Here is a 27,654-nt window from a genome sequence, read left to right on the forward strand (position 1 = left end):
TCATGCTTACAACCCTGTTCTGCTTCAGCATCCCAGCAGCAATTTCTTACTATTTCAAGCAATGTACATTTGACCAGATGGAGACAACTGCCTATATCCTGTACCTAACAAGGCATCAATTTCCTCCAGGTTCCCATTATTCAGTTCAAACACACAGAGCCTCAGAAGCCGGAAGAACGGTGGCAAACACACTGGAGATATACACCTGAAGAGAGGAGAGGAGACACGTGCATAATATTGAAATAATATTGTAGTATTGGTGTAACATTCTGTGCTAAAAATTCAAAAAGCTGCAGATAGAATACCAATATTTTGATGCAGGAAAAGCCAATGTAAATTTGGCAAATTTTGATAAGTGTACTTAATTAGTCTACTTTCTCTGGTTGCACAATTTGCTGTCGCCTATGAATCTGGAGTCCTTGTTCTCACATGTTGGGAAGGTTTGAACATGAAGAGGTGGTACAACTGGGAGGTGGAAAAATGCACTAAGAAAGAGGGATAAAGGCTTCATGCTCTGGTGGAGCACTGGAACAAGTTTTGAGAGAATACTATTTTGCTATTGCTCCTTTCTCCATGTAAAACAGCCCTTAATTCTAGGCATTTAGAAACGTCTGCCTATTTTCTTCACAACCACATTGATGTGAACCTTGATCTTTTTGAAAAACAAAGGCTCAGATTTGGAAAACTCCATGGCAGTTCCAAGATTTTGCCTTAGAGGTTCTATTCTACTCTAGCTGAGGGGAGTCCTCTAGCGCTACTCATAGTGGTGATTTGTTAGCAATCAGCTTCTGGACCGCAGTGAATTACAAGGAAAAAAAGAACAATAGTAATAATATGGCACAGGTATGGTATCGATCCCTGGCACACTGGAAAAAAATTGCTGTTCCTGGCACATCAGATAGTTTGAGAAGCACTGTTCTAGAACAGAGGTGTCAAACTCATACAGTGGGCTGAATAGCATTTATGACACCTGCTAAGGACTGTAAGTGATATCATTAAGTGACCTCATTAAGCAGATTATGGTCAGTAATTAAACACTTTGTTCTCACATAGGAACCCAGCTGCAAATGACAGAACAGAAACTATGCAAATATTGATCATATTTTTGAGATATGGGAGAGCCCAAGTATCATGCTGTCTCCCAGCTCTCCACCCAATTACCATGCAGGCTGCCCTTTCAACAGGCTGCTTCTACTAAGGTGTCCATTTGCAGCTCAGCAGCAGAGAGGTGCTCAGGGAAGCAATGCCCTGACAGAAGTGGCACTTCTGAAAGGGGGGGTTCATGTGATCGCTGGGCTCTCCCAGAGCCTTGGCAGAATCTCCCTCTCTCATGTCTCTTGGTCCGCCTCTTCCCCCATAGCGTTCCTTGCCTTTTGAGGCTTTCTTTCCTCTCTCCCTCCCAGAGCCTTGGCAGAAGCAGCTCTGCTGAAAGGGGAGCACAGGGAGAGCCCAATTATCACACGAGCCAGATAAAGAGGTTCCATGGGCCATATGTGGCCCATGAACCTTATGTTTGACACTCCTGTTACTAGAGTATTCCAGAGAATAATCTAGTCTAGTATTCTAGCAGACTGCTTATTCATCACTATATGAATAGGGAAGTACCACACTCTTGACCTTTTGTCTTTGCTTTTGGCAGCTGTTTCATCCTCATGCTTACTGAGATAGCTCTGGGATAGGAGAGGCAACAAGTTGATTACAATGGATTCCTCACTGTCATCATCTTCCAAACTATACAGGGCCTTCGCAGGGAACAGGAATGCACTGCAGAGAAGCCAAATGTCAATTCAGGATCAACACAACAACAACAAATTTATTTTTACTGAATACAGTTCTGCTTTTCTGACAAACCCATCCACTGTAGGAAGAAGATCTGCCACAAAATCTTTCGCAAAATCCTTCACCACGCTGCTCCCAATCCAGTCCTAAAAGAGGGGGGGAAAAAGATACAAAACAGTTCCACAGAAGAACACATTGCAAAGAACTATGCTGGGGCGACATAAAGGAAAAGCTGTTTAGAAATTCCTCTTGCATCAGATTTGGATTGTTTTCATGTGTATTATTTAGCAAAAGAAAAAAACACCCTGTGTTTACAAAGTCTAATAAAATATACATTTTAATGGCCAACTATGGCAGGAGGCTTGAGGTTGTTGAGGAGGTTGAGGCTTGAGGAGGTTGAGCTGTTGCCTTGCCTGAAAAATATACTGAGCAAGACTTTGTCCTTGGAAGGGTCCTACTTTCAGCTAAGTATGTTTAGAATTGCAGCATAGGTCAACCTGTTAGTTACACCTATGAATTGTTATAGTTATGCAATGGTAACAACTGAATGGATGCCGACCAATAACTCTGTATCCTACCAGGATCTGCAAATCCAGGTTTCCTTTCTGAATCAAGTTGGCAAGTTCATCATAGTACAGAGCCAGGGCCTGGGGAACCTGCTCACAGCAAGAGCATACCAGCTCCAGCAAAGATGTAATCTGAAGAAAAGAAGAAGCAGAGTGTCACAAACTTGGGGGGGTTTGGGGTGCTCAGAGTTCTTGACTCTCGAACCCTAAAGCCCTCAAGGCCCCCCTGTCCAGTAGTACTGCCACCACCCTGTATGTGCCAGTGCCTCAGTCCAGGGAAACTGAGACCCTTTAGGCTTAATTCTATCCCTTGCAGGCACTGAGTGCTTTCTCCAATTAGAGCTTAGGTCCTCAAGTCACTAGACCTCAATGAGCACTTGGTAGCTTGCTGAATGGCTAGGCAGGATTCTGAACCTTTGTCCCCAACAGACAATGAAACAACTTGGTAAAAGAGATTTTAGGTTATTAAGTACATAAGGTTACATAAAGTTACAGTAAGGCAGCAAATGCTAGAGGCATAAACATCTAGGAAACATATCAACAATAAAATAATAAAGCTAGCTGGCTATCTCTATTAATCCCTATCTCTCACCTGGGTCAGTTACTCTTGTAGATCTTAGCTCCAGGCTACCTGTGAGGCCAGGTGCCCATGTTGGACAATGGAGCTCCAGCGTGCAGGATGTTGCACCCAAAAACTCTGTTCAAGAGGGCACTGGACACACCCCTTGGGCACTCATTATTATACTTCTTATGCTAATAGCACTGAGGTGACTTCATATTTAGACTGTCCAATCAGAAACTTTTGAGGACAGAACCTTCTCTGAAGTGGGTCTGGTTGCTAGTCCTCCTAGTTCTTACCCCTCCCAACTGGAGATCCACAGTTGCACTTCATCAGTTTGATAGGGCGCCTTTCTGTCTGCAAAGGTGCTACATTCCAATGGGTTGTAATTCTTGTTGTCTGTCCTTTCTAGCTAGCAAAGAAGAGACAACAATCTTTTTGTTTGTTTACTCACATTCTTGCAGCTAGGAACTGCTAGCCACTTCTCCGTTACTGACTTAGTTTGGTTCAGGCTCCACATGCTAACCTAGGCCTAACATGTACATATTCATGACACAGAGCAATTACTGAGGGATGGTTTCGACTCAGTCCTCAAACACTGGTACATAGTCCACAAATTCTGACTTTGGGTGCTAATTGAAGCACCACCAGCTGAACAACCGTCACTAGCATTTTGCTGGTGGCACTTCTCGTAACATTAAAAGGGGAACTTTGCAGGCAACTGGATGGCTGTAGATGTACATACAGTCTAGGTGAGCTCACCTTTGACATGAGTCTTATGAAACACTCCTAGCCAAATGCAGACATGATTGCATACTGGGCTAGCAGTGCTTAACATCTGAATCCTAACTCTGGAGAGCATCAGTTTCTCATACAAATCTCTACAAATACCCTCCTATTGACATCTTGGCCCACAGCTTCCAAACCCATTCCTAAATTGATTCCTCCAAGATTGTTCTGCTCAATCTTTAATATGTACTCATTTCACACCAGTTTAATAATAATATAATATACAGTATTTATATACCGCCTTTCTTGGTCTTTATTCAAGACTTTATTCAAGGCGGTTTACACAGGCAGGCTTATTAAATCCACGCAGGGATTTTTACAAATTGAAAGAAGGTTCTCTCTTTCAAGAACCACCACATTCAAGATGTTACACTCCGATCTGGTTTTTTTAACATTCTGGCCTCCATCCTCCCACGCTCCGAGCAGATGGAACAGCTCAGCTGCAGCTTGCCGGCTGCTTCAAGGTCGCACGGTGCCGGTGGCCTCGAACTGGCGACCTTGTGGATGTTAATCTTCAGGCAAATGGAGGCTCTACCCTCTAGACCAGACCTCCCTCACCTATGCCTTTGCTTTTGACAGCAATTACAAATTACCACACCCCAGAATTCTGTTCTCTTCTATTCCACTTTCCACAGATGTCTAGTCCCATCCTCAGATGTCTAGTCCTGGAAGAGAGCTAAAGATTACCCAGTCTAACTTCTTGGCCTAAGGCAAGATTCTCTGTGCCTCAACTCACATCCATTCTCACAAAAACCCTCTACAATTCACTTTCATCACCCAGAGCATACAGTGCCACAAGCAAAAGGAGTGAGCAGGGTGTTCCACACCACAGCTGTTTTGTGTAACACAAAAAAGAGTTTACAAAAACCATACAGCAAATGCAAGCCAAATGAGCCAAATCACATGCTGTGGGAAAGAAGAAACAATCCTCAAAAAAGGGCAGAGTTTATAGCCAATTTGATTTGAGGAAATGTTATTTCTGATTTGAATATAGTAAGCAATTAGATCCTGAATCTGAAGAACACCCAATCCACTTAGGTCCAAAAATCAGAGCCCTTTCTCACCAGTTAAGTCTGATGAGCTCCTATTCCCTTGATTCTAGCCTGAAGCTTGAGAAGTGCGAGGAAGAGCCTCACACTGTGCCTCACCGGTGCCCTGAGCATCTTCAGAATGTAGCATGATGTCAGAGAGAAGATCATGACTCTCCCCAAGTCAGGACAGGGGCAATTCATAGCAAACAAATTTTTGGGCTGGCTACCCTAGTTGGCAACCTTCAGTCTCGAAAGACTATGGTATCACGCTCTGAATGGTGGTTCTGGAACAGCGTCTAGTGTGGCTGAAAACGCCGATTCGGGAGTGACAATCCCTTCCACACTGGGAGCAAGTGTAGTCTGTCCCTGGTCTGTATCCCTGGCTATGGGCCTTCCTTCTTTGCCTCTTTGCCTCAGACTGTTGGCCAAGTGTCTCTTCAAACTGGGAAAGGCCATGCTGCACAGCCTGCCTCCAAGCGGGCCGCTCAGAGGCCAGGGTTTCCCACTTGTTGAGGCCCACTCCTAAGGCCTTCAGATCCTTCTTGCAGATGTCCTTGTATCGCAGCTGTGGTCTACTTGTAGGGCGCTTTCCTTGCACGAGTTCTCCATAGAGGAGATCCTTTGGGATCCAGCCATCATCCATGATGGATGATGGATGGATGATGGCTGGCTACCAAGACTAATCAAAATTTGTGGAGCTCTGCACATCCATTTAGGTTTATATCAATTTAGACAAAACTACTTCATAAACTACTAAAACATGCAACCTTTAATCTAACCGACCACTAGCAAATACCAACAAAGGTTAGATCTGTACCAAAATATAACCCACGGTTTAGTGGTTAAAGTATCAAAATGCTTTCTAAAATATTGTTTCCAATCCTTGTATTTCCTGATGCTATAAAAAGTAGAGGGGGGAAATTTTAAAACAGAAGGAATATAAATACCTTTCCCAAGCCCTAAATGCAATCAAATGTGATATTGAGCTGAACATTATCGCTATTAACTCACATTTTAATCCCACTTTTCCTCCAAGAAGTTTAAGGATGACATGCATGAGATTCACCCCTTTTATCTTCACAACAGTCTTGTGGGGTGATTTTTGGACCAGTCACTAAGGCAACCAGGATTGCCTTACAGTACAATCTTATGCATGTCTACTCAGAAGTGAGCTAAACTGAATTCAATGGGACTTACTCCCAGGTATGGTGTGTTCAGGATTGCAGTCTAAGCAAATCAACAAGCTTCAGTGCTGAATGGAAGCTTGGAATTTGAACCTGGGCTTTCTAGTATTGGTCTACCACTCTAACCATCATACCATACTGGCTCTTGGGAATACCTCCCTAGGTTCAGTACTGATCTGTTTCTTCTATTCCAGTGTTTCTTAAACTGTGGGTCAGGACCCACTAGGAGGGCCCCCATTCATTTCAATGTGTATTTTATTTTTAATATATTAAACTTGATGCTACCATGGTATGTGACTGCAATTGGGAAAATATAAACGGTGACAGTCAATGGGACTTACTCCTGGGTAAGTGTGGTTAGGATTGCAGACTTTGGGATATTTGGGGAATTTTTTTAAAAAGATTAGCAACTGCTTGGAACGGTTAGGAGGGTTCTCCTTTACTGTAAATAAATTTTTAAACTTATACATATTATAAACTTTTAATTTACATACTTAACTTGATTTTGTCATATGGGAGGTATTAAAAATTTTCTTGATGGTGTCACTTCAGGCCATGACATCACTTCCAGTGGATCCCGACAGATTGGACTTTCTAAAAAGTGGGTCCTGGCACTAAAAAGTTTGAGAACCACTGTTCTATTCAGTTTTGTAAGTCTTTTCTCAGTGACACAATCCTCCCCCCCAGACTACTTGATCCCTTATGTATCCTGCGCATATCCACATACTTGCCTGTCTATATTGCTCCTTGTTCAGCTTTGCCCGTTCCACCAGATGCCCATTTTCCTTGCTCCTGAAATCAGTAGTTAGGTGATATTGGTTAATGCTGTCTAGAACAGTCAAATACTAACATATTTGTTTAGTATCATCCAGATTTCTCATTATCATATTTTTCAGTATCATCCTCAAAAATCATCCCAATTTGCTGTTCCTAAGACTCTAAAAAATAAACCCTAACATGCAGATACAGTAATCTTTATATTTGTTCTCATACCTCATGAATCATCATTCATGCTAGTACACCCTCATTCTTGTCACAGATCTGTAATAATGCTCCTGGCTAAGGAGGTGGCTTCCTAAGCAACTGAGATAGCAAAATGGCCCATAGAGCCTATTAAAGTTTGTTCTTTTATCCCATTACAAAATACATTCACACACACAGTTTAGTGAACAGAAATCGAGGAAGAGGGCATCATTGTAGCCTAGGGAGATATAGAAATTTAAATAAATAAATCTTCAGGACAGATTAAAAACATGGTTGATGTTCTATTTGGTTTAAGGATAGTTGGAGAACTGCAATTTGTAAACTAAATTAATACATAATGCAGAGCTGCAGTTTGTTTTAAAGTGAAAACCAAAAGCTGTCCTCCTCTCACATACATGAGAGCCTGTCCCTCTCTTAGACTTATTCTTTATGTCTGAACTAGACCACCATCTCTGTCCTTTCTGTTTCTAGAACAAATGGCAATGTGTACATTCTTCTCTATTTGATCACCTCTTTGCCGCCATGCTGCCCACCATGGTAACTGCACCAATAATCCCAATGCGCTTATATTTGGGAATAGTGCTGGAAAGTTGCTTCCTAACCACCATATGCATGTCATCCTACATAAAAAAAAAAGGAACAGAATCATGTCTCATCCAGAAGTACACATAAAAAAGGTGACATCTTACATTTCAAAGGAGAGATGTAATCAATGCAAGAATAAACAAGGTTCCACTGTTCTGCCTGGCAAACCTTACAAGACCTGATTGATAAATATTTTCTGTCAAGAAAACTCCAGTGGGATACAATAAAATCACACATATTGCTGCTCCATTTTGGGGATGATTCTTGGGGGATACAGAACAAATGTGCTATGAAATACCTTACGAAAGATGCAAGAAGCATGGGCACTCAAACTTTGGGAGAAAGACCATTTTTAAAATTGTGGGCTGGTGTAAAACAAGACAGGGTTCAAAGGAAGTAGAAAGCTTGAAGATGGGAAGCTAAATTGTAAAAATACCCTGGAAGGCAGTGGTCACACATAAGAAAATACTGCGCCCAAGAATTCCCAGGAAGCAGAAGGCTATGTACTCAAAACCAGCCTTTTGGTCCTAGGTCATACCATCTGGCACTCAGTTTTGCACATGTTGCACTGAATGCTCATGAATGCCCCAATGTTCATATGGGAATCCTAGATAAATTCTGTGAATTTCCAAAACCTCATAGACACACCAGAAAATGTTGATGGACATTTAAATGTGATTGCTAGTATTCACTGGAGTATGTCCAAATAGCAGTGTTGTAAACAAAGGAGGGGGTTTGGGAGTTTAGGGTTCTTGGTTTTCAAACCTCAAAACCCTCAAGGCCCCTTGCCCAGTAGTACTGCCACCACCCTGTACGTGCCAGTTTCTCAGTCCAGGGACACTGAGACTCTCTAGGCTTAATACTATCCCTTGCAGGTGCTGAGCTCTTTCTTCAATTAAAGCCTCAGTCCTCAAGTCACTAGACCTCAATGAGCACTTGGTAGCTTGCTGAACGGCTAGGCAGGATTCTGAACCTTTGTTCCCAACAGTCAATGAAACAACTTAGTAAAAGGTATTTTAGTTTATTAAGTATATATGGTTACATACTCTACAATAAGGCAGCAAATGCTAGAGGCATAAACATCTAGGAAACATATCAGCAATAAAATAATAAAGCTAGCTGGCTATCTCTATTAATACCTATCTCTCACTTGGGTCAGTTACTCTTGTAGATCTTTTAGCTCCAGGTCTACCTATGGGGCCAGCTGCCCATGGTGGACAATGGAGCTCACAGCGTGCAGGATGTTGCACCCAAAAACTCTGTTCAAGAAGGAACTCACACACCCCCTGGGCACTCATTATTATACTTCTTATGCTAATAGTACTGAGGTGACTTCCTACTTATTAGACTGTCCAATCAAAACCCCTGAGGAACAGAACCTTCTCAAAGTTGGCCTGGTTGCTAACCCCTCATAGTTACTACCCCTCCCAACTGAAGATCCACAGCTGCACTCAATCATCCTTGATAAGGTGCCTCTCTGTCTGCTAAGGTGCTAAACATTCCAATTGGTTGTAATTCTTGTTATCTGTCCTTCCTGGCCAACAAAGGAGAGACAACAAATCCTTTTGTTTATTTACTCACATTCCTGCAGCTTGGAACTGCTAGCAACTTCTCAGTTACACTGTCTTAGTTTGGTTCAGGCTTCTCAAGCCAACCTAGGCCTAACATGTACTTATTCATGACAAGCAGGAAAAGATTTATACAGTCACGACAATCTTTAGGAATTGAAGATTCATATATGAAACACATAACACAAATCTTACTGTGAGATTAGTGAGATCTATGAACTGCACTTGGGTACAAGACTAAACAGCAGGTTTCCACGTCCAAAGAGATAAAGTAAATTATCACACACCTGAATATGGCCACTTTTGTGCCCTGGGCTGAATGCCAGCATGCTAAGAATGTGGAAGAGCTTCCGTATTTGCTGTGGACTTAGATTGTCCATGTAGTCTAAAATGCTCTGCAAGGAAAGAACAAAAGATCAGGGGGGGAAAAAAAACACAACTATCTTCATTATAGATTCCAGGATCTGAATTCGCAATACAGTGAAGGACACACTCAAAAACCAAGAGGAAACCAGTCTGTGTGGTGGACAGAGAGTGGATCACTAGTCAAGTTATGGCGGACCACCTAGTACATGCTGGTTGCTGAGTGCTGCAAAGAATGCTGAGTTTGGTGGGCCATGCTTACCTAGCAAGGCCTCCATTCCTACCCAAGCGAGCATACGCAGGATTACTTAATTAGTTATACCTTAAATTAATAGATCTGAATTACGTGCCCTTGCTCTGTAAACCCAAAGGCGGACAAAAGATATTCTAATAAAAGAAAAAGGAGACCTTCTCTTTTCACAGAAGCTCACACGTGCAACTACCGCATTCCATCAATTGTTCTGTTCTCTTCTGATCACTACCCCATTCTTCACTAGGAAAAGTGTATGGCATAAGAGAACAAGAAGGGTGTCGCAAACTTAGGGGGGTTTGGGGTGCTCAGAGTTCTTGGCTCTCGAGCCCTAAAGCCCTCAAGGCCCCCCTGTTCAATAGTACTGCCACCACCCTGTATGTGCCAGTGTCTCGGTCCAGGGACACTGAGAACCTCTAGGCTTAACTCTATCCCTTGCAGGCACTGAGCTCTTTCTCCAATCAAAGCTTCAGTCCTCAAGTTACTAGACCTCAATGAGCACTTGGTAGCTTGCTGAACGGCTAGGCAGGATTCTGAACCTTTGCCCCCAACAGACAATGAAACAACTTGGTAAAAGAGATTTTAGTTTATTAAGTACATAAGGCTACGGTTTTCAAACTCTCTGGAATTTGAAACCTGCAGTAAATCTTTGCGGGGGCGGGGGGAGGCAGCAGGGGCAGGGGGAAAGCAGCAATGCGATCCCCAGAATCACGTCGCTCAGGGGGCTGCAGGGACTGGGATGCACACACCAGTCACTGCAGCAGCCATCCCTGTGTGCGGGAAGCCCTGCGTGAGCGCCTGCAGGGCGCCCCAGGTCAGGGAAAGGGAGAGTGGAGCGATCTGCTCTGCCTCTGCAAAAGCGGAAGCGGAGCGCGATCGCCCCACTCTCCCTTTTCATGACCTGCGGCGCCCTGCAGGCCCTTGCGCGGGGCTCCCCACACCCCCGGGAGGCTGCAGGAGGCTTGGGCAAGTGCACCCAAGTCCCTGCAGCTCCCCTGAGCAGCATGATCCTGCGGATCGCACTGCTGCCTTGCTCCTATCTCCTGGCTGCCCCGCCCCTTAAAGGGGCAGAGGCCAGGACCCACAGGCTGGGGTGTCACGACGCCCCAGTTTGAATACCACTGACATAAGATTACATAAGGCACCAAATGCTAGAGGCATAAACATCTAGGAAACATATCAGCAATAAAATAATAAAGCTAGCTGGCTATCTCTATTAATACCTATCTCTCACCTGGGTCAGTTACTCTTGTAGATCTCTTAGCTCCAGGCTACCTGTGAGGCCAGATGCCCATGGTGGACAATGGAGCTCACAGCGTGCAGGATGTTGCACCCATAAACTCTGTTCAAGAAGAACCGGACACACCCCTTGGGGCACTCATTAGTATACTTCTTATGCTAATAGTACTGAGGTGACTTCATACATGAAACCGCTCAGGTCATCAGAGAAGGCCTTTTTACAAGTGCCGCCACCCAAGGAGGTCCGGGGGGGGCGGCTGCAAGAAATAGGGCCTTCTCGGTAGTGGCACCAACATTATGGAACTCCCTTCCCCTTGACTTGAGAATGGCTCCCTCTCTTGAGAGTTTCCGGTGAGGCCTGAAGACACTGCTGTTTACACAAGCCTTCTGATTTTTTGGCCTTTTTAACATTTTTTACACATTTTGTAGTTTTTACAGGCCTGATTCCTTTGTGACTTGCTCTTTTGCACTCTTTTTATTCTGTCTTTTAATCTGACTACTGTTTTAATGGTCTCTAATGTGTTTTTAATGTTTTTATCTGTTATTTGTCCTAATTTATGTTTTTAAATTTGTTTTTTACATGTTGTTAGCCGCCCTGGGTCCCTTTAGGGAGAAGGGCGGGATATAAATAAAGTTTATTATTATTATTATTTATTACTTATTTAGACTGTCCAATCAGAAACTTTTGAGGACAGAACCTTCTCAGAGTGGGTCTGGTTGCTAGCCCTCTTAGTTCTTACCCCTCCCAACTGGAGATCCATACCTACATTCCATTCTGCTTGATCAGGCACCCCTCAGTCTAATGAGGTGTTAAACATTCCAATGGGTTGTAATTCTTGTTGTCTGTCCTTTCTGGCCAGCAAAAGAGAGACAACAATCTTTTTGTTTGTTTACTCACATTCTTGCAGGTAGGAACTGCTAGCCACTTCTCTGTTACTGACTTAGTTTGGTTCAGGCTTCACATGCTAACCTAGACCTAAACTGTACATATTCATGACAAAGGGATCTAAAGATAAACCAAGACTGAATGAAGCTAACTCACTCTTGCTCAGTATCATATGCCCCTTTGCCCTTAGACTCCCACAAACTAAGTAGGGGTGAGGATAGGTTTTGTGTCTGAGGGCCCAATCCTATCTGACTTTCCAGTGCCAATCCAATGCAATCTCAAGGTAAAGGAACAAACATTCCATTACCTTGAGAAGGCCTCTGTGACTGCCACCCACCTCCCGCAGGATGCAGCACACGCTCTGGTGGCTCAACTGCATTAGTGCTGGAAAGTTGGAAAGCACTGAGTTTTAAATTCTTGGTTTTAAGAATCTATTCTTTTTACTGCCTCTTCTCACAATCTTGTCTTATGTTTCTGCCACTGTGTCTGACACCAGCATAAACGCTTCCCAACTTTAGCAGGGCTGACCTTGAGAAATACAGCATATGGAACTATTGATGAGGTATGGAGAGACACCAGGTCAATGAGCACATCCAGAGAGACATCAACCTCAACAGAATTTCCACCACAGGCATGAGTCACCAAGGCACCCACAATTTCCTGCAGGGAACAGATAAAGGAAAGGAAAAGTGACATTCATGAATTTTGAAACAGACAAAATTCTTGCTTTGAAAAGAATGAAGCATCAAAGTGGGCCAGGAGCAGTTTATGCTCAGCTGAAAACACAATTTATTTGTCTCTATATGCTTGTTTGGTTTGCCAACCACTGGTTAATATCCATATTTGCATCTAACTTTAACTAGCTTGCAGCTAGAGGAATGCTACAGAAGGTGAGTGGGAACACTAACAGGAAGTGGCAGCAGAGGACTTCCTATTAGTTTTCTCACTATTACCTCCTGTAGCGTTCCTCTAGCAGCTATGAGCCTAGGTTCTCACTGTTTGCTTCCGGTTACAAAATGAAAGGGGAAAAATATCTTCCTTTTGCAAATGAAGAGAGGTGAGCCATGAACATGATGGGGGGGGGGGAATTTAAATAAGGTTTGCTGTTATCAGCAATTTCAGGTATCCGTGGTAGCAGCAGGAACCTATTCCCTGCAGATAAGAAGGGATGCCTGTACAATTGATCAGAAAATGGAGCAATTTGAAAATGGGAAATTTGATTTAAATCGGTCTTCTTTCTTGATTCTTTAAATCAGTTCATGCAATTTCTGCCTCTGCTACACTAAATTCAGAAGCAGTCAATGCATTTGAATGGAAAACTGTTATTTCCAAGGAAGTTCAAGTCAATTTCTTTTATGACTTTTGTTCAGTACAAACTCCTAGGGAAAGAAATATTTGGGATAACTCCTCTTTTCTTCTCTCCCCTCCACAACTGTTTCACAAAGCAGAGAATAGGAACAGCATTCTACTATACCTGCTGACAATAAGAATCAAAGGATGTGAATGCTTGCTTGTACATACAGCTGCCATAAGAGACAATACAGGCATCTGCTGAGTGTACAAAGATCTCAGACAGTGACAGGATGGCTGAAAAGAGGTCTCTCATAACCTGAAATAGAGACAGAATAAAGAATTTTTTTAAAGTGAGGCTTCATATTCATAATCTACTGCCTTTCCAAATTTTCATCCAGATATGGCATTCAATAATTTATTTCCTAGTTAAGGTTACCATTGATCAAATTAAAATAATTTAATGACAAATTTATTATTTCCAGAAGCATGTTCAAGTCATCATAAGGTGGGGCAATGACGAGGAAGGCAACTTGGACAAAATCAATACTGCCTAGTTGTGTATGGAGAGAAAGCTGCCATTCATCTATCTTTAGGAGCATGCCTAAGTGCTATTTCCCTGCTGTCAATTCCCAGGCCAATGCAGAAGCACATCTTTGCACAACCCAGTGACTCTTCGAGCTCTAGAGTCAGTTCTCACACAGAAGCCTTTTCTTATTTTCTCCTGGAGAATTGAGCAGCAAGTGGAGACAGCTGGTAGCCATTTCTGCAATTGTGGTTGCACAACTTTCAGCCACCATTATCATAAGAATCACTTGTAGCTTTCACATTGCGCCTGGTTTACTCTAATGCCGCCCCACAGTTTGTACCTGCATGCACAACAAGGTAGAGAAAATAAGAAGGGCTTGTATGTGAATTTGTGCATAGTTTGCAGATTTCAGGATGGCTGCTGAAAAAGGGAACGGTTGCCTGTATGATGGAGCCCATCACAGCACAAGTACTCACTAGTGAATGATGCTGGAAAGCATTCCGCAGCAATTGTTCTTGTATGTAGCCTGATCGAATCTTGCTCCTCAGCACTCTCTCAATTTGCTTCTTACTCTTGGCATTTGTAGCATAGATTAGGAACAGAACAATCAGATCCAGAACCTTTTTCCAAGCAAAACAATTGAGCTGATTATGCAGATAAGATAGGAGAATAAGGACCAGACTAGATAAAGGATCTAAATCTAAAAAGCTGAATGGATGAACTTACCCCACACAGAACCTGCTTAAGTTTGCACAGAATTGTCAACACACACATCTTTCATTTTGCTTTTAAAAGCCCAAGTGTTTAGTGCTCATGATGTCAAAGAAAGGTTAATGGCACACTGGCAGTGATTAGTGGCTCAGAAACAAAAGGGATTCCCAGGGGTGAGGACAGGGCCTGTCTTCCTGCCCTTTAAGAAATTCATAGCCTGATTTCTTATTAAAAAACCCAAATTCTGCAAATAACCAATTTTGCTACAGTCAAAGGACCTGTGGAAATCAAATTTGTGCACCCTTTGAAGAGACTGTCTCCAGAATCTATAAAGATGAAGCACAGAATTCCAGAGGCTTGGTTCTAGAGCAGCAGGAAAAATTAAGATTTTGCTGCCATTATTACGACAGGTACAAAGATTCAGGCAGTGATTTCATAACTTAGGCGGTAGATAGATGCACCCTCCCTGCCATTGGTTTCAAGTGAAGAGATGGATTTGTTACAAACACTGAGGTACAACACTGGACTATTAGAAACATGGGGAAAATGGACATATGGAAGCTTCTGTGTATTATCTTTATCACAAATGACAGCTCTACTCTATTCCAAAATTCCACCACAAAATTTTCAGAGGATGCTGTGAAGGAATTGTGTGTTCTCTCTCCAATTAACATGCCTAAAAGAATATTTTTAAGTGGAGAACAGCTATGTCAGAATCTGCATAGGACATTACCTTATGATCAGAGGCAGAAGCAACATTTTCAATAGCCTAGAACAGGAAGAAATGCAAGAGGAACAGTTGACATACTGTACACTAACATGCTTTAAGCAACTTATAGATTCACAAATGGAATGAATGAAGATTAAATGACAGAACAAAAGACACAAATAGCAGTACTCATCTTGTTTTAAATGACTTTTTAATGTTTTATCATTTTACTACTAAGGTTTTGTGAGCTCATTGTAAAGTGGCCTGAAAAGTTTTTAATCTGAAATATGGGTTTGAAATAAAATATCCCATTATTTACTTAAAAGATTTCTAAGCCATCCTTCAGAAAATCTATCAGGATGGCAGAAGATTTAAAAAGAATTGTGATCTGAGCTTCCCTTAGAGGTTTTTCACCTGAAGGATGAGGTGTACGTGTAAACCCTGTAAAAATCTAAACATAGATGGGATACTCTTGATTAAAACCAAATAGAACTTAAAAAGTCACCTACCACATGTGCTACCACCATAGCATAAGAGAGTTAGGCTGTGAACATACAGGGTTGGGCAGGAGGAAAAGTACATTTGGACACTTCTATTATGCAAGTCAGAATGTTACTGAACCTCACCAAGGCTCCCCATCTTCTTCATGAGCCTGACAGGAACACACAGTGTGACCTCAATTAAACATAACTTAAATCCTCCTCTAGTTCAAGCTTGACCAAGTATCCAAATTAGGAGTAACACATGTTTCTGTCCATCTTCATCCACACGGTCTTCGGCATTTATGGCTCTCTAAAGTGTTTTCTTCCTTTGCAGATCCCACAACATATTTTTCTCTAAACAGGAATCTATTCAGACCACACAAACTCTAAATTCCGAACAGAGTCATTTTCTAAACATACTGTACTAATCTTTTGCACACAATTTTATTACAAGGAAGACAGTTTAACAGGATGTTTGGATAATATCAAATACAAGATGGACAAAAAGTAGGTTCACATGGAAAACAAGGTCTGACCTTCATCCAACCTTCCAAAATGGCCTTTTGAAATTTAACAGCTGACTTTATGACTTCAAAAAGGAGTTTGACACAGTCCTGATTAATGCTCACTTGCTTTGCAGGCAGACTAAAAAGAAGCACAAGAGATAGAGAGAGAGAGAATCACTTCACCAGCAGAATAAGCAGTATTAGGGCATGGTTGATTCAAGACCATTCAGTGGCTCCATCTCCTGATTGTGGGCTACCCAGAGACAACTGATGCAACCTTTGTGGGAAACAGGATTCTGGTCCAGGGTTCTTTTTATGCTGAAGACCAGCTTCAGTGGCTAAATTAGCACTCACAAAAAAATCCACTGGCAGGGATATAGTAGCAATACTAACAGGAAGTCATGAAACAGGAACCTACTAAAGTGAAGGCAGCAATGACAACAGCAGGAAGAAGCCTAAGGCAGAGGCAATGGCAGAGACAGGGGTAACAGTTTTGCTGGCTGAAAAAAAAATGCAACAGCAATGGATGGGAATGTTGAAGAATTGACAAAGGGTATGCCTAAGCATTACATTTTTTAACTATGTTGATTATCTTAAATGTGTGGAGACTTGTCAGGTCTGGCAATTCTCAATGGTGGAAAGACTCCCCTATGAAGAGATGAAATGACACATCAGCCATTTTCAACCACTGTGCTGTGGCACACTGGTGTGCTGTGAGTGGTGCACAGGTGTGCCACAGGAATTTGGGGGGAGGTCATTTATTAATAGGGCCAATGGGAGATGTGAGTCCCCACTGGCAGCATGGTGTGCCTTGTCAACTGTCAAAAACCTGGTGGTGTGCCTTGACCATTTTAGTGCTTTGTCAGTGTGCCATGAGATGAAAAAGGTTGAAAATCACTGCGACACATGATAGGGTAAATTCATGTAAATGGTCTCTCAATGTGCTACAGCCACTAGATGAAAGCAGTTTTAAGCAGGTTCCACAATGTGAATGTTATGTGAAGACCAGTCCTAAAGTCCATAAGCTCATGTGGCCTTAAGAAAGCCTCCTAAGGATAGATATGCTGTGGACTCCATGTTCCTTCAAAAGATCAGAGATTTCAGGATCAGGAGAAATGCCAACAGTTGCATATATAGTTTAACACAGTGTTTTCCATCAGTGAGTTCTGACCTGATTGTTGGTGGATCGTGAAACTGAGAAGCTGCTAGGTGACAAGGAAAATGTATTGAGCCCTATGGAAAGTGAAACTGAGTTGCACATGAGCATTTACTTCCAAGTAGGTGAATGTGCCTCACTTCGCTTTAAAGGTTAGGCCGAGAGGAATGTAATACCACCAGAATGGTCCCAATCCAATGAATGCAGGCCCCAAAAAAACATTTGAGAAGGAAGTCACCCCTCCAAGCTGACAAGGAAAATTTATTGATTCCTATGAAACCAAGCCACATGTGTGCATTTACTCATGAAAACGGTAAATATGCTTCAGCTCCTATCAAAGGCCAGACAAAGGGGAATGCAAAACCACCAAAATGGTCCTGATCTAATGAATGTGGAGCTCAACAAATGCTCCAGAAGGTGTCCCCCCCCACCCTCGCACCATAGTAAAAAGGATAAAAACAGAGGCTTGAGCAGGTAAGATGAAACTGATGATTTTTGTTTGTTTTTTATCTTGTAAAACTAGGTGGGTCCAAATAGAGTGTCATTTAAAAGAGTGAGTCTTGGTACTAAAATGTTTGGGAACCACTGGTTTAGCTTATAAATTTATACTTTGTCTTTGTGCACAGATACATGCTCACAGGGGCTTACGTTCAAAATAAAGTGACTTTCTGTCATTAATATAAATGAACAATATAATCCATAAATGCAATATAGCAAAATAGAAAGAAATCACATCTACCTTGCCTGAGATAGGCTCTTGAGCTTGCTTTGAGCAGCCTGAATACGTGGAAGTGAAACACAGGAGTCTAAGTCCAGCTTTTTACGAAGGTCAGAAATTACCTGTAGGATAGGAGTGCACATCACAAATACAAACCAATACAAGTGATAATATATTTCAAGAAGATGATCCTGAAGGATAGAGAGCAACAAAATAAAAACAAACAAAAAATACAGGTAGAGGAATCTGTGGGGCCCATGGTAAACAGACCTTTCAGTCATTATATTATTTGTTTCTATACCCCCACACCTCTCAATTCTAGCAGCATTTTAGAAGAGTATACTGAACCATGTGTTTGCTCATATGTAGAAAGAAAGCAACTGTTTGAATACTTATATCAGTGTGGGCATCATTTATTCACAAAGCCTATTCATGATCAAATCTCTTCATCTTTAAGAACAGATACTATACCTCTACTGCATCAGTGGCCTTAATGGAACGGAGAATAAATTTAACTACTACTGGCAAATCTTCTACTTTTACAGCAGCCACTGTGATCATGACAGACTGGCGCACCTAGAAGGAAAGTATCAAATTGTTCAGTCACAGATGTAGTAAAAGACATAGCATTCATTTATATTTACTTACACTTCTTGATTGTCCCATGTTTTAGAAGCATTTTCAGAAAATGCTCAGATACAGCCACAGGCCCAAACCACAAATGGTGAAATCCACATGGTAATGAGTATTTTCCATGGAATAAGTGCAAGTTAGGATGCAAAGCTAGTATGAGTTTCCTTATCCCATGGATTCTGTGCCACAGAATATTCATTGTGCCACTCATTACCCTCTTAATATGTGAGTTTGGATTCTTGAATTTTTGGACACGTGGTTGCAAAACCCACATGGTTGTTGATATGTGCAAGTTTGGTAGGTTAGACAGTGTGAGAATGGCTGCCAGCAGAGCCTCTCTTTGCCATAACTTCTCTCTTTGTTTTGGGTTTTAAAAGGCAGCTGTCTCTTCCCCTTGCTTGTGGCAAATAGGAGAGAGAGCAGCGAACATGACTTTTGCTTGATCATTTATTCTACCTGCTTAGGATCTGGGGGGAGAGGAGGAGGAAGCCAATACCATTTTGATTCTCTTCCCACTGGAGGGGGAGAGATGCTGTCAGTTTATATTTACCTTATGTATGCCTACTCAGAAGGAAGTCCCATTGTGTTCAATAGGGCTTACTCCCTGAAAAGTGTTACAGGACTGCAGTCAGCCCTGCACATGCTGGCACAGAAAACAAACAGCATGTAAACCCTGCTGTCACAGGCAAGAGTGGGACATTTACTGCCATCAGAAGGGCAAACCGTCAGGGGGAAGCTCCCACCCTTGCAGTTTATAAGTGCTGCCAGGATACACGCAGACACAGGAACTCAAAGGATGGATGGCAGAGTTGGAGGAGGGACTAGCATAGTTTTTGCCTTGAAGAAAGACCTGGACTGCAGTAAACATGTGGTCACAAATCCTACTTCAATTGAAACTCATGATGTGACCCACAGATGTATTTTCCCAGAATACATCCTGGGTCCCTTTTTGGGTCCCTTTTTGGGAGAAGGGCAGGATAAAAATAAAGTTTTATTATTATTATTATTATTATTAAAGCGGCTGATGTTGGGTTTGGGTCTCAGTTGAGCCTCTAAGAAAATTCTATCCCTATGGGGCAGCCACCAAGACTGGCTCTCAATGTAACTTTGTTGCCCAAATTTGTCATGTCAATGGAAGAAACCAGAGGAAGTTCTCAGCTGATCTGAGAATGTGCTACTTTCAGCCCAGACAAATCTCATTTCTTCTAACCCTCCTGCACTTCCTGTCAATACTTTTACATATATCCATGTAAAAATACTAAGTAACATCATGACTTAAGCTGTCCTCATGCCTTGCTTGTGAACTTATCCATATACCACAGGTCTCCCTACCTCAGACAGAAGTCTCAGATCAAGGTTCAAACTAGAAAGGGCATCCAGGATTGGAACAGTTAGCTCAGTCTTCTCTTTCAACAAGGAACTAAAACATAAGACAAGTAAATGTGCTGTTGTAGAATCTAGCAACATTGTAAAACTGCACTTTTAATTTGTCCTGATGACTTTTCCCACAATAGCAACCAAGTGAAAAATGTGTGGCCAATAATTGAACTTGTTAATAAAGCTTGTCAGCTTTGGTTGTTAAGAATCCATAGCAGCATAGCCAAGCGTTCAGAGCAGCTTACATAGACTATTTTAGTAATCCTTATAACTGATCAGGATAAGCCGCTATTATCTACACAAAAGAGGTTAACATCTCAAAACATAAATAGCAGCAACATTGAAAATGTTTATGAAACAGGGTTAATGGATCCCAACACACTTTAAGTTGGGTACTCAAAAGAATAGGAGCCATTTCAATATGGCAGCCCCAGTATAGAAATCTATGCATCAGGGTGTGGTGATGGGGAGGGGGCTGCTGCAAATGCCTCCTGCATTCTTTTCAGATCTGCCTCTTGTGCAGGGCCAAAACAGTAGACTGCACCAACAGCACAAGGTCAAAGCCAGAGAGAGAAAATCTTCAAAAGCCTTTCTCCCAGTTGAATGAAAGAATCCCCTAAACCTTGTACAATGTTGTGTAACAGGTGGTCCAGAAAGACAGAGGCAAGGCTCTAAGTTCAACCAACAGCAAACAGGTGAAGAATAAGTGCAGGGAATAGAATAGGAAACATTTATTGAGGAGAAATAATACAGGGAGAAAAAAGAGGGAGTATCGGGCCCAGGTGCAGATCTTTTTAACAAAAAATATCCAAGCAAGTGATTATAGGCAAATGGTAAAACAAAATGCCTTATGCATCTGGATCTCATTTATCCAGACCTGTCCTTACATCAGCACATTGGTTTCAGACTTCACACAGATTCACCTTGAGAGGGCTCAGTGGAACACCTAGGAGACTCCTTGGTGGTGACCATAAGTATGTAACCTAGGTTTAATAAGGTAATTGCCCTGTCCCACTAGAAGTTTTACAACCACCTGGGCACCCCAGTCTAACACCCCTGTCCACTCCTCTGACCGCATGGGCTTTGATGCCTGATTAGTGGCCATGAGTCCAGGGCTCTTCTGGTTGGACCTAGACAATGAAGATTGCCAATACACAAAACAACCTATCTGCATGACTATGCGGTCCATCTGAAATGGCAACAATTTCAAAATGTCTCAGAAAAGCCTCCTCTCTAGTTAGCCTGACACTGGAATTTCCTTTAAGGGAAACAGATAGGGGGAAAGAACGAAGCAGTGAAAGTTCATATCATCACACCACAACCTCACACTTCAGGCCGTAGCCATACATGAACACAAAAGGTAAAATCCTTTTAAATCACAGACCCTTCTTATGGAACAGCAACATGCTTTAAAGCAGTCTTCATACAGAAGTGATAGCACTTAAAGAAATTACTCCAGATGATACTTTGAGACACTGGTACAGTTAGAACAACATTGCGCAGAGAGCAGAAGGCAGAAAAGTATCAGTATAAAAACCTTACCTTAGCTCTCTGGCAATTTCACTGTGCTGGGAATCTTCCAAAATTTCTGGCAAACTTGTGATAATGTCATGTTGGATTGGCAGAGGAGAAACAGAAATCAACTGCATGATTGTCAAGACAAGATCCTGCAGATGACAAAAGCATCAGAACACAGTGAGCTAACCAGGGTAAAGGAAAAGTAAATTTCTTGAAAATTTTTATAATTGCTCTGAAAACAATTTTATGCAAATAATGAAAAGGAAAAAAAACCATAGCTACAGTTGCCATTTTTCCCTCTCAGAAGAGTTCTTGAGTAGAAATTTTGCAGGTGGCGTTCTTCCCAGAGGTTCAGTGATATGAAATGCTTTTCTCTAACGTGCTAACTTTCTACTACCAGGAGCTTTGTATCTGGAGAAGCATTCAAGCATGCAATTTCTCATCTATAATCTGAAGGTGTATGGCCCTTCTAGGACTACAGCATATGTTTTGTTCTTGATGTTTGTATTGACCTTCAGTCTCTCACAGCAACAAGAATTCCTCAAAGCCATTTCACACCATTGTTGTTCCATCGCATTGATTATCACAGTCACCTCATAGTAGAGGTCTGTGTAGATCACAAACCTTCTGAACAGGTTTTCTATGGCCTGGTTCAGATACAACACTAAACCATGGTTTAGCATTATGTGAACAAGCCTTATGCATGCCCTCCTCCCTTCTTTCACTTAAGAAAATGAACATTTTTGCTTTCACTTTAGGACAAACCCTTACATACAAGCCCCTGGAAACAGTACTTTATTCTGCTTTCCTCCTTCTGTCATGGGACCAAGCATTACATCATTCCAAAAGGCAGGATGGAGTGGGGGAGTTTTGTTTGCTCACAGAACCCCTAGCAGTTCTCCATAGAATCCCATCTGAAAAATACAGTCTCAGGGCCCAATCCTACCCAGTCTTCCAATGCTGATGCAGCCATACCAATAGGGCATATACTGCATCCTGTGCTGGGGGAGGGGGCAATCATGGAGACCTCCTCAGGGTAAGGAAACATTTGTTCCATTACCTCCGGCTGCATCAGTGCTGAAAATCTGGATAGGACTGGGCCCTTAGAGGCTAGACACAGGGACCCTGGCAGTAATGCCTGAGTGCATGAAGGGTGTCCAACTAGGTCAAACTGTGCCAGTAATAGGATAAATCTAATTGTGTGGATCAGGCCATTATAGGTGAATTGGATGGCATCTGATGTGCAGAATTAAATCATATCCTTAATCAAATGTAAAATACTACTCCTAACTTCTCAGCAATATAAACTGCTTTATTACAGTATAAGGAGAATTGCAACACACCACAGTTATAAACCTTATGAACTATCTGAATTTTAACCAGTGGGAAGAGAAGAAATGCTACGGATGGCACTGATAGTACGCACCTTAGTGTCAACTATCCTGTCCAGCCATTTTAACTGATTGATAATGAGCCGGGGCAAATTGAGTCCATCACTTCCCACACTAAGATTTCAAAAGGACAACAAAGGAGGAAAAAGATTAGGCACGGTTATAATTTCTTTTTACTTCTGAGAAACATTTCCTACTGAAGCCAAAGCAGGATAGAGTTCTGCAGAACTAGATATGTTCCAAAATCTGACAAAAATCAAGAAGAACCGTTCAATTAACAGTTTCTGCTGGAAATAAAAGTGCCATGCCACACAGTGAGTGAGTCACTTCAGAAAGCACAACAGCAAACTGTGTCACAATCTAGTTCATAGCTATGCAGGAAACCTCCCAGTCTCAGCAACAACTGCAAAGCAGGTCAAAGCTCACTGTGACCTATTTATTCTACCACAAAGATTTGACTTGTACAACGGGCAAGGATATACATCAAGATCAAACCTCTGTACTTACTCTGGCTCAGGATGTTTACAATACTGGATCCCACTGATTTTTCTTTCATGTATGCCAGTGAGATAAACTCTTCAGAATGTCAAACAGTAGTTAAGAAAAATAGTTAGAAAATGCATTGTGGCTAATGCTGTCAAGCCAAAGTCGTGGAATACTCACCTTTCATGAAAAAATTCAGGGAGTTTTTCAAATAACAGCCTTATAATAGCAGCCTTCCAAAAAAGGAAAGATAAAAGTGTTTTTTGCAATGAAACAATACCCTATATTACATAACACTGATTACATAGATCCAAACCCCACTGCCCCCATAACAGGGGAATTCTCTATTCTATGACAGATAGCAAGAAAACAGTCTCAGTGTGTCAAATCTTGTAGACGAATTTTAAAATCCACAAACCACAGACACAAAATTTCTTTTTCCCCCCAGAGGAGCAAAGGCCAAACTTCAATCTCAACACTTCTCACATAGAATTCAAGTCAGTTTCTAGAAATTGTGAGTAGTTTGGATGAAACAATGTGTTTGTCTCCAAACTATGAACTTTTGAAATCTAGGATGATGCAATATTACAATATAATTTAAGAAACTGGTGTTAGTCAACTCAAGATTTCTTGCTCTTCTGTTCAGTTGCAAAGATAAACACCAGCTAGCTTACACCACTGAACTCAGCATTCTAAGCGAATTGCTTTTGCTGCTCTAAATAATTTCATTATTTGAGCATTCAATAGTGGTGCTCCCATAGTTTTATTTCTATTAATAAACATATCTAAGACCATTTTCCTTTTATTTTTTTTCCCAATGGAAGAGCCTACCCTCCCTCACATATAATACAGGAATATCTTTAAGGAGAAGGCGTCCAGGTACATATTGCAAGGGTTTGTTCTGCCAAGTCATAACATAGGAAAGTTATCCTTTGGATTAAAAAGGAATCTAAATATCTAACTCAGAGATAGCCCATTTTCATGTGAACTTGAAGAATCCACAAATCAGATCACCAGTAGCAACTGTCCCTACCACGGATTCCTAATGCAAAGATTCACTTTCCTTCTCTTCCTGCAGAGACATAAGTGGGAGCATTGCCACTGTATCAGATGCAAGAAATTTCTCCTTCTGAATCCTCTGGGACTCAAAGAGAACAGAAGAGAGGGGTTGGTCCATAAGCACACTGGGCTTGGAGACACATAAGTATTAAGTAATATTGATAATTCTTTCTGTCTGTCTGTCTTTCTCCAAAGCACAGCATGAACTGAGGCTAGATCTTACCAACCTCCAAGTTCCTTTTGCATGTCAGAGGATGTGAGAAAGGTCTGTGATGGCTAAGAAAAATGACCAAACCAAACCAAAATGTGTGGACCCCTGATTTAGCCCCTTATTTATCCATCCGCCGGCTCTGTCTTCAATATTTCTCAAAATGCATCAACAAGAGAAGGTTGGAAGAACTATATGGTAAGTGATCTTACTTGTAATATCTCAATTCCAAGGAGCAGTTTAATAAGGCTTTCACAATATGAGTGAACTGCATTACTGCAAAAAAAAAAAAAAAAAAAAGAGAGAGAGAGAGAGATTTGTTATTGCTGTTACAAAAACATATAATTTCAGGAAATTAGGAGTAAGCCCCCCAATGTCCTCTTACCCCAAGGAAACCTCTAGCAGCCAAAACTCCCCTGAAGGGTCTGGACAGCCCTGCAGAAGTGACTTCCGATCATGATTTTCTTTATTTTCCAGGCTTGGGGAGCCATGTGAAGGTGTATATGGGGCTCCCTGCACCCCCCATACCCCGTCACTGGCTTCCGGTAAGCCAGAAACCGCCCCTCTTTCCCCAGCAGCAGCGCAATCCCGGGGACCATGTTGCTGCAATCCACCTGCATGCGCAAGCATTTACGTGGTTTCCTCCTCCTAAAGAGGGCTTTGGGAACCACTGGATTAGACAGATAAATTTGGGCACAAATTGAGTTCAGCACAAATGGTCATTTCCCACATTGCTATGGAAACTAGCTACAATTATGAAACATTCAAACAACCAAACATTTGGCAGGAGAAACATAAACCTTCTCACTAACCTTGTTTCCTGATTCTGTGCAGGTATGCAAGGCAGAAGACAATTCCTAAACTGATCTCTATTTTCCGTGTGGGATTCCAAGCCACTGATAAACTCTTCAACAATCTACACAGAAAAAAGAAAATTGAAACTGAGCAATTCTGACAGTTGAAACTTCCATTTAGTGTGTGCCAATCTCCATGACCCCTCCTTTCCTTGACCTTTACTACAAAGATGTAATTCTTTATCTCATGTTGGCAACCTTCAGTCTCGAAAGATTATGGTATCGCGCTCTGAAAGGTGGTTCTGGAACAGCGTCTAGTGTGGCTGAAAAGGCCAATCCGGGAGTGACAATCCCTTCCACACAGGGAGCAAGTGCAGTCTGTCCCTGGTCTGTCTCCCTGGCTATGGGCCTTCCTTCTTTGCCTCTTAGCCTCAGACTGTTGGCCAAGTGAACGCTTTCCACATGCGCTGCCTCTGACGCATTCTCAGCATCACCTGGCAGGACAAAGTTCCAAACAACACAGTCCTGGAACGTGCTGGAATCCCTAGCATGTATACACTGCTGAAACAGAAATGCCTGCGTTGGCTCGGTCATGTTGTGAGAATGGATGATGGCCGGATCCCAAAGGATCTCCTCTATGGAGAACTCGTGCAAGGAAAGCGCCCTACAGGTAGACCACAGCTGCGATACAAGGACATCTGCAAGAGGGATCTGAAGGCCTTAGGAGTGGACCTAATTTTTTATGCTTCCCTGTAAAGATCAGTGTCTCGCTCCTTCCAAAGCTGTCAACAATGACCTCTCAGTAGAGCTCTGAATAATAACTGAAGCCTTTTTATTTTCCACTCATGTTCTATTTTGTTATTGTCATTTATCAGATGTTAGGAGAGTCACTTCAAGTGAAATATTAAAGGAAGTGGATTAAAAAGAAAGCTCTGAATATGTAAAAGAAGGGGAGCTGAGTGGCCTGGTGACAGTAACAGTTTTCATCTACAAGCTCTTGGTTTTGGAGGTTAGAACCAGTATAAGTCTATTCATCTGCTGAGACAGGTATGAAGTCAATTACAAACCTGTGGATAAGAAGTGTGCTTCTTCAAAGCTTGATACAGCTTTTTCTGGAAAATTGCTCCATCCACAGCTAAGGAGAAAGTATCAAGAGTCAAGAGAGTCATTGTCATGCACAACACGCTGAAGCTGCCACAAGGAAAAGGCAGATAATGAAAAATGAAGGCTAACAACTCTATCCTAATGGGCATTAGTGCTGGCAGAATGAGTGATCTACCAGTGCTAACTGCTGCAAAAGTGCCATAAAGCACTTGCCATAAGCCATAAAGCATAAACCAGTAGTGGGAAGGCTGGCGCTTTCCTGCCTGCATCATCAGCTCTCCTGCCACCTACCAGAGTACAGCAGGAGAGGAGTAACAGAACAGGACAGGGTTGAAACTGGGCGGGGAGACTGTGGGAGGGGGTGGAACCAGCAGTGATGACACATGTTGCTTCCTGCAGTCTCCCCACCCCCTTTCTCTCCTTGACTTTGTGCTAGCAAAATCACTACCGCAGATATGAGGAGAACCACTGCGAATTGGGAAGCTTACAGAGTTGTAAGGAGATTTAGGATTTACATTCCCTGTGTTCCTAAAGTCTCTCAATCCACCCACCTAGTTTTTGGATGACACAGCACCTGTTTTTGGCATGGCTGCACCAACCAGGGGTGGGAGGATAGGACTGGAATCTAAGATAATGATCAGGAAGCAGGACAATTAAGACTTCCATCCAGATCAGGGCCTTCCAAACCCTGGCCCAGGGGCTGGATCTGGGATTTGGACTAACCCTTCTGCCCCGTGAGCAGACCTTACCATTCTGCCACGGCGCCACATGGCTTTCATCTCAATTGGGGGACAGGGACATTGGGCAGTTGCATCTGCCTGGACGTCCTGTCTTGCAGCCTTCTGGGATGTCGGGTAACAGTCGCAACTTCCCAGAGCGACCCTGTCCCCCAACTGAGGTGAAAGTCATGCGGTGCTGCAGCAAGGTCCGGTTCGAACAGGACTTTTTTTGGAACAAAGTGGTCGCGAGTTTGGTGACTGCTTAAGTGGACCAACTATGTAATAAGCATGCAGTTCTTTATTGAAGGCAAGACTCTTGATGCAAAAAACCAAGAGTGGAACTTACTTTGCAACAGATACACTACAGGACCAACAGTGTAGACTATTCCCCCTCCTTGCATGAACGTGACCCTCAGAACAAACAAAAAAACTTGCCGGCTTAAACACAACTGCTAATAGAGCCTGAATAATTAAGAATAAGATG

The 27,654-nt window shown here is 42.3% G+C and overlaps 1 protein-coding gene across 2 annotated transcripts in view; it reads right to left on the reverse strand.

The window, feature by feature from the left end:
• Positions 1-27,654, reverse strand: part of FANCD2 (FA complementation group D2) — a 57,754-nt gene that overhangs the window by 27,897 nt on the left and 2,203 nt on the right. For both annotated transcript variants that reach the window (XM_066614974.1, XM_066614973.1), the window contains exons 3-23: positions 26,415-26,482; positions 25,366-25,469; positions 24,766-24,829; positions 23,467-23,519; positions 22,839-22,917; positions 21,437-21,561; positions 19,850-19,937; positions 18,356-18,460; positions 17,906-18,006; positions 16,041-16,149; positions 15,047-15,082; positions 14,079-14,222; positions 13,258-13,392; positions 12,312-12,443; positions 9,333-9,440; positions 7,403-7,512; positions 6,640-6,700; positions 2,358-2,477; positions 1,852-1,925; positions 1,618-1,764; positions 105-205 (exon numbers count right to left, since the gene is read on the reverse strand). In XM_066614974.1, the coding sequence (XP_066471071.1) occupies positions 105-205; positions 1,618-1,764; positions 1,852-1,925; positions 2,358-2,477; positions 6,640-6,700; positions 7,403-7,512; positions 9,333-9,440; positions 12,312-12,443; positions 13,258-13,392; positions 14,079-14,222; positions 15,047-15,082; positions 16,041-16,149; positions 17,906-18,006; positions 18,356-18,460; positions 19,850-19,937; positions 21,437-21,561; positions 22,839-22,917; positions 23,467-23,519; positions 24,766-24,829; positions 25,366-25,469; positions 26,415-26,482 (2,064 nt within the window). The remainder of the gene's footprint in view (positions 1-104; positions 206-1,617; positions 1,765-1,851; positions 1,926-2,357; positions 2,478-6,639; positions 6,701-7,402; positions 7,513-9,332; positions 9,441-12,311; positions 12,444-13,257; positions 13,393-14,078; positions 14,223-15,046; positions 15,083-16,040; positions 16,150-17,905; positions 18,007-18,355; positions 18,461-19,849; positions 19,938-21,436; positions 21,562-22,838; positions 22,918-23,466; positions 23,520-24,765; positions 24,830-25,365; positions 25,470-26,414; positions 26,483-27,654) is intronic.

Source organism: Tiliqua scincoides, chromosome 2 (genome assembly GCF_035046505.1).
Source record: "Tiliqua scincoides isolate rTilSci1 chromosome 2, rTilSci1.hap2, whole genome shotgun sequence".
NCBI lineage: Eukaryota > Metazoa > Chordata > Lepidosauria > Squamata > Scincidae > Tiliqua > Tiliqua scincoides.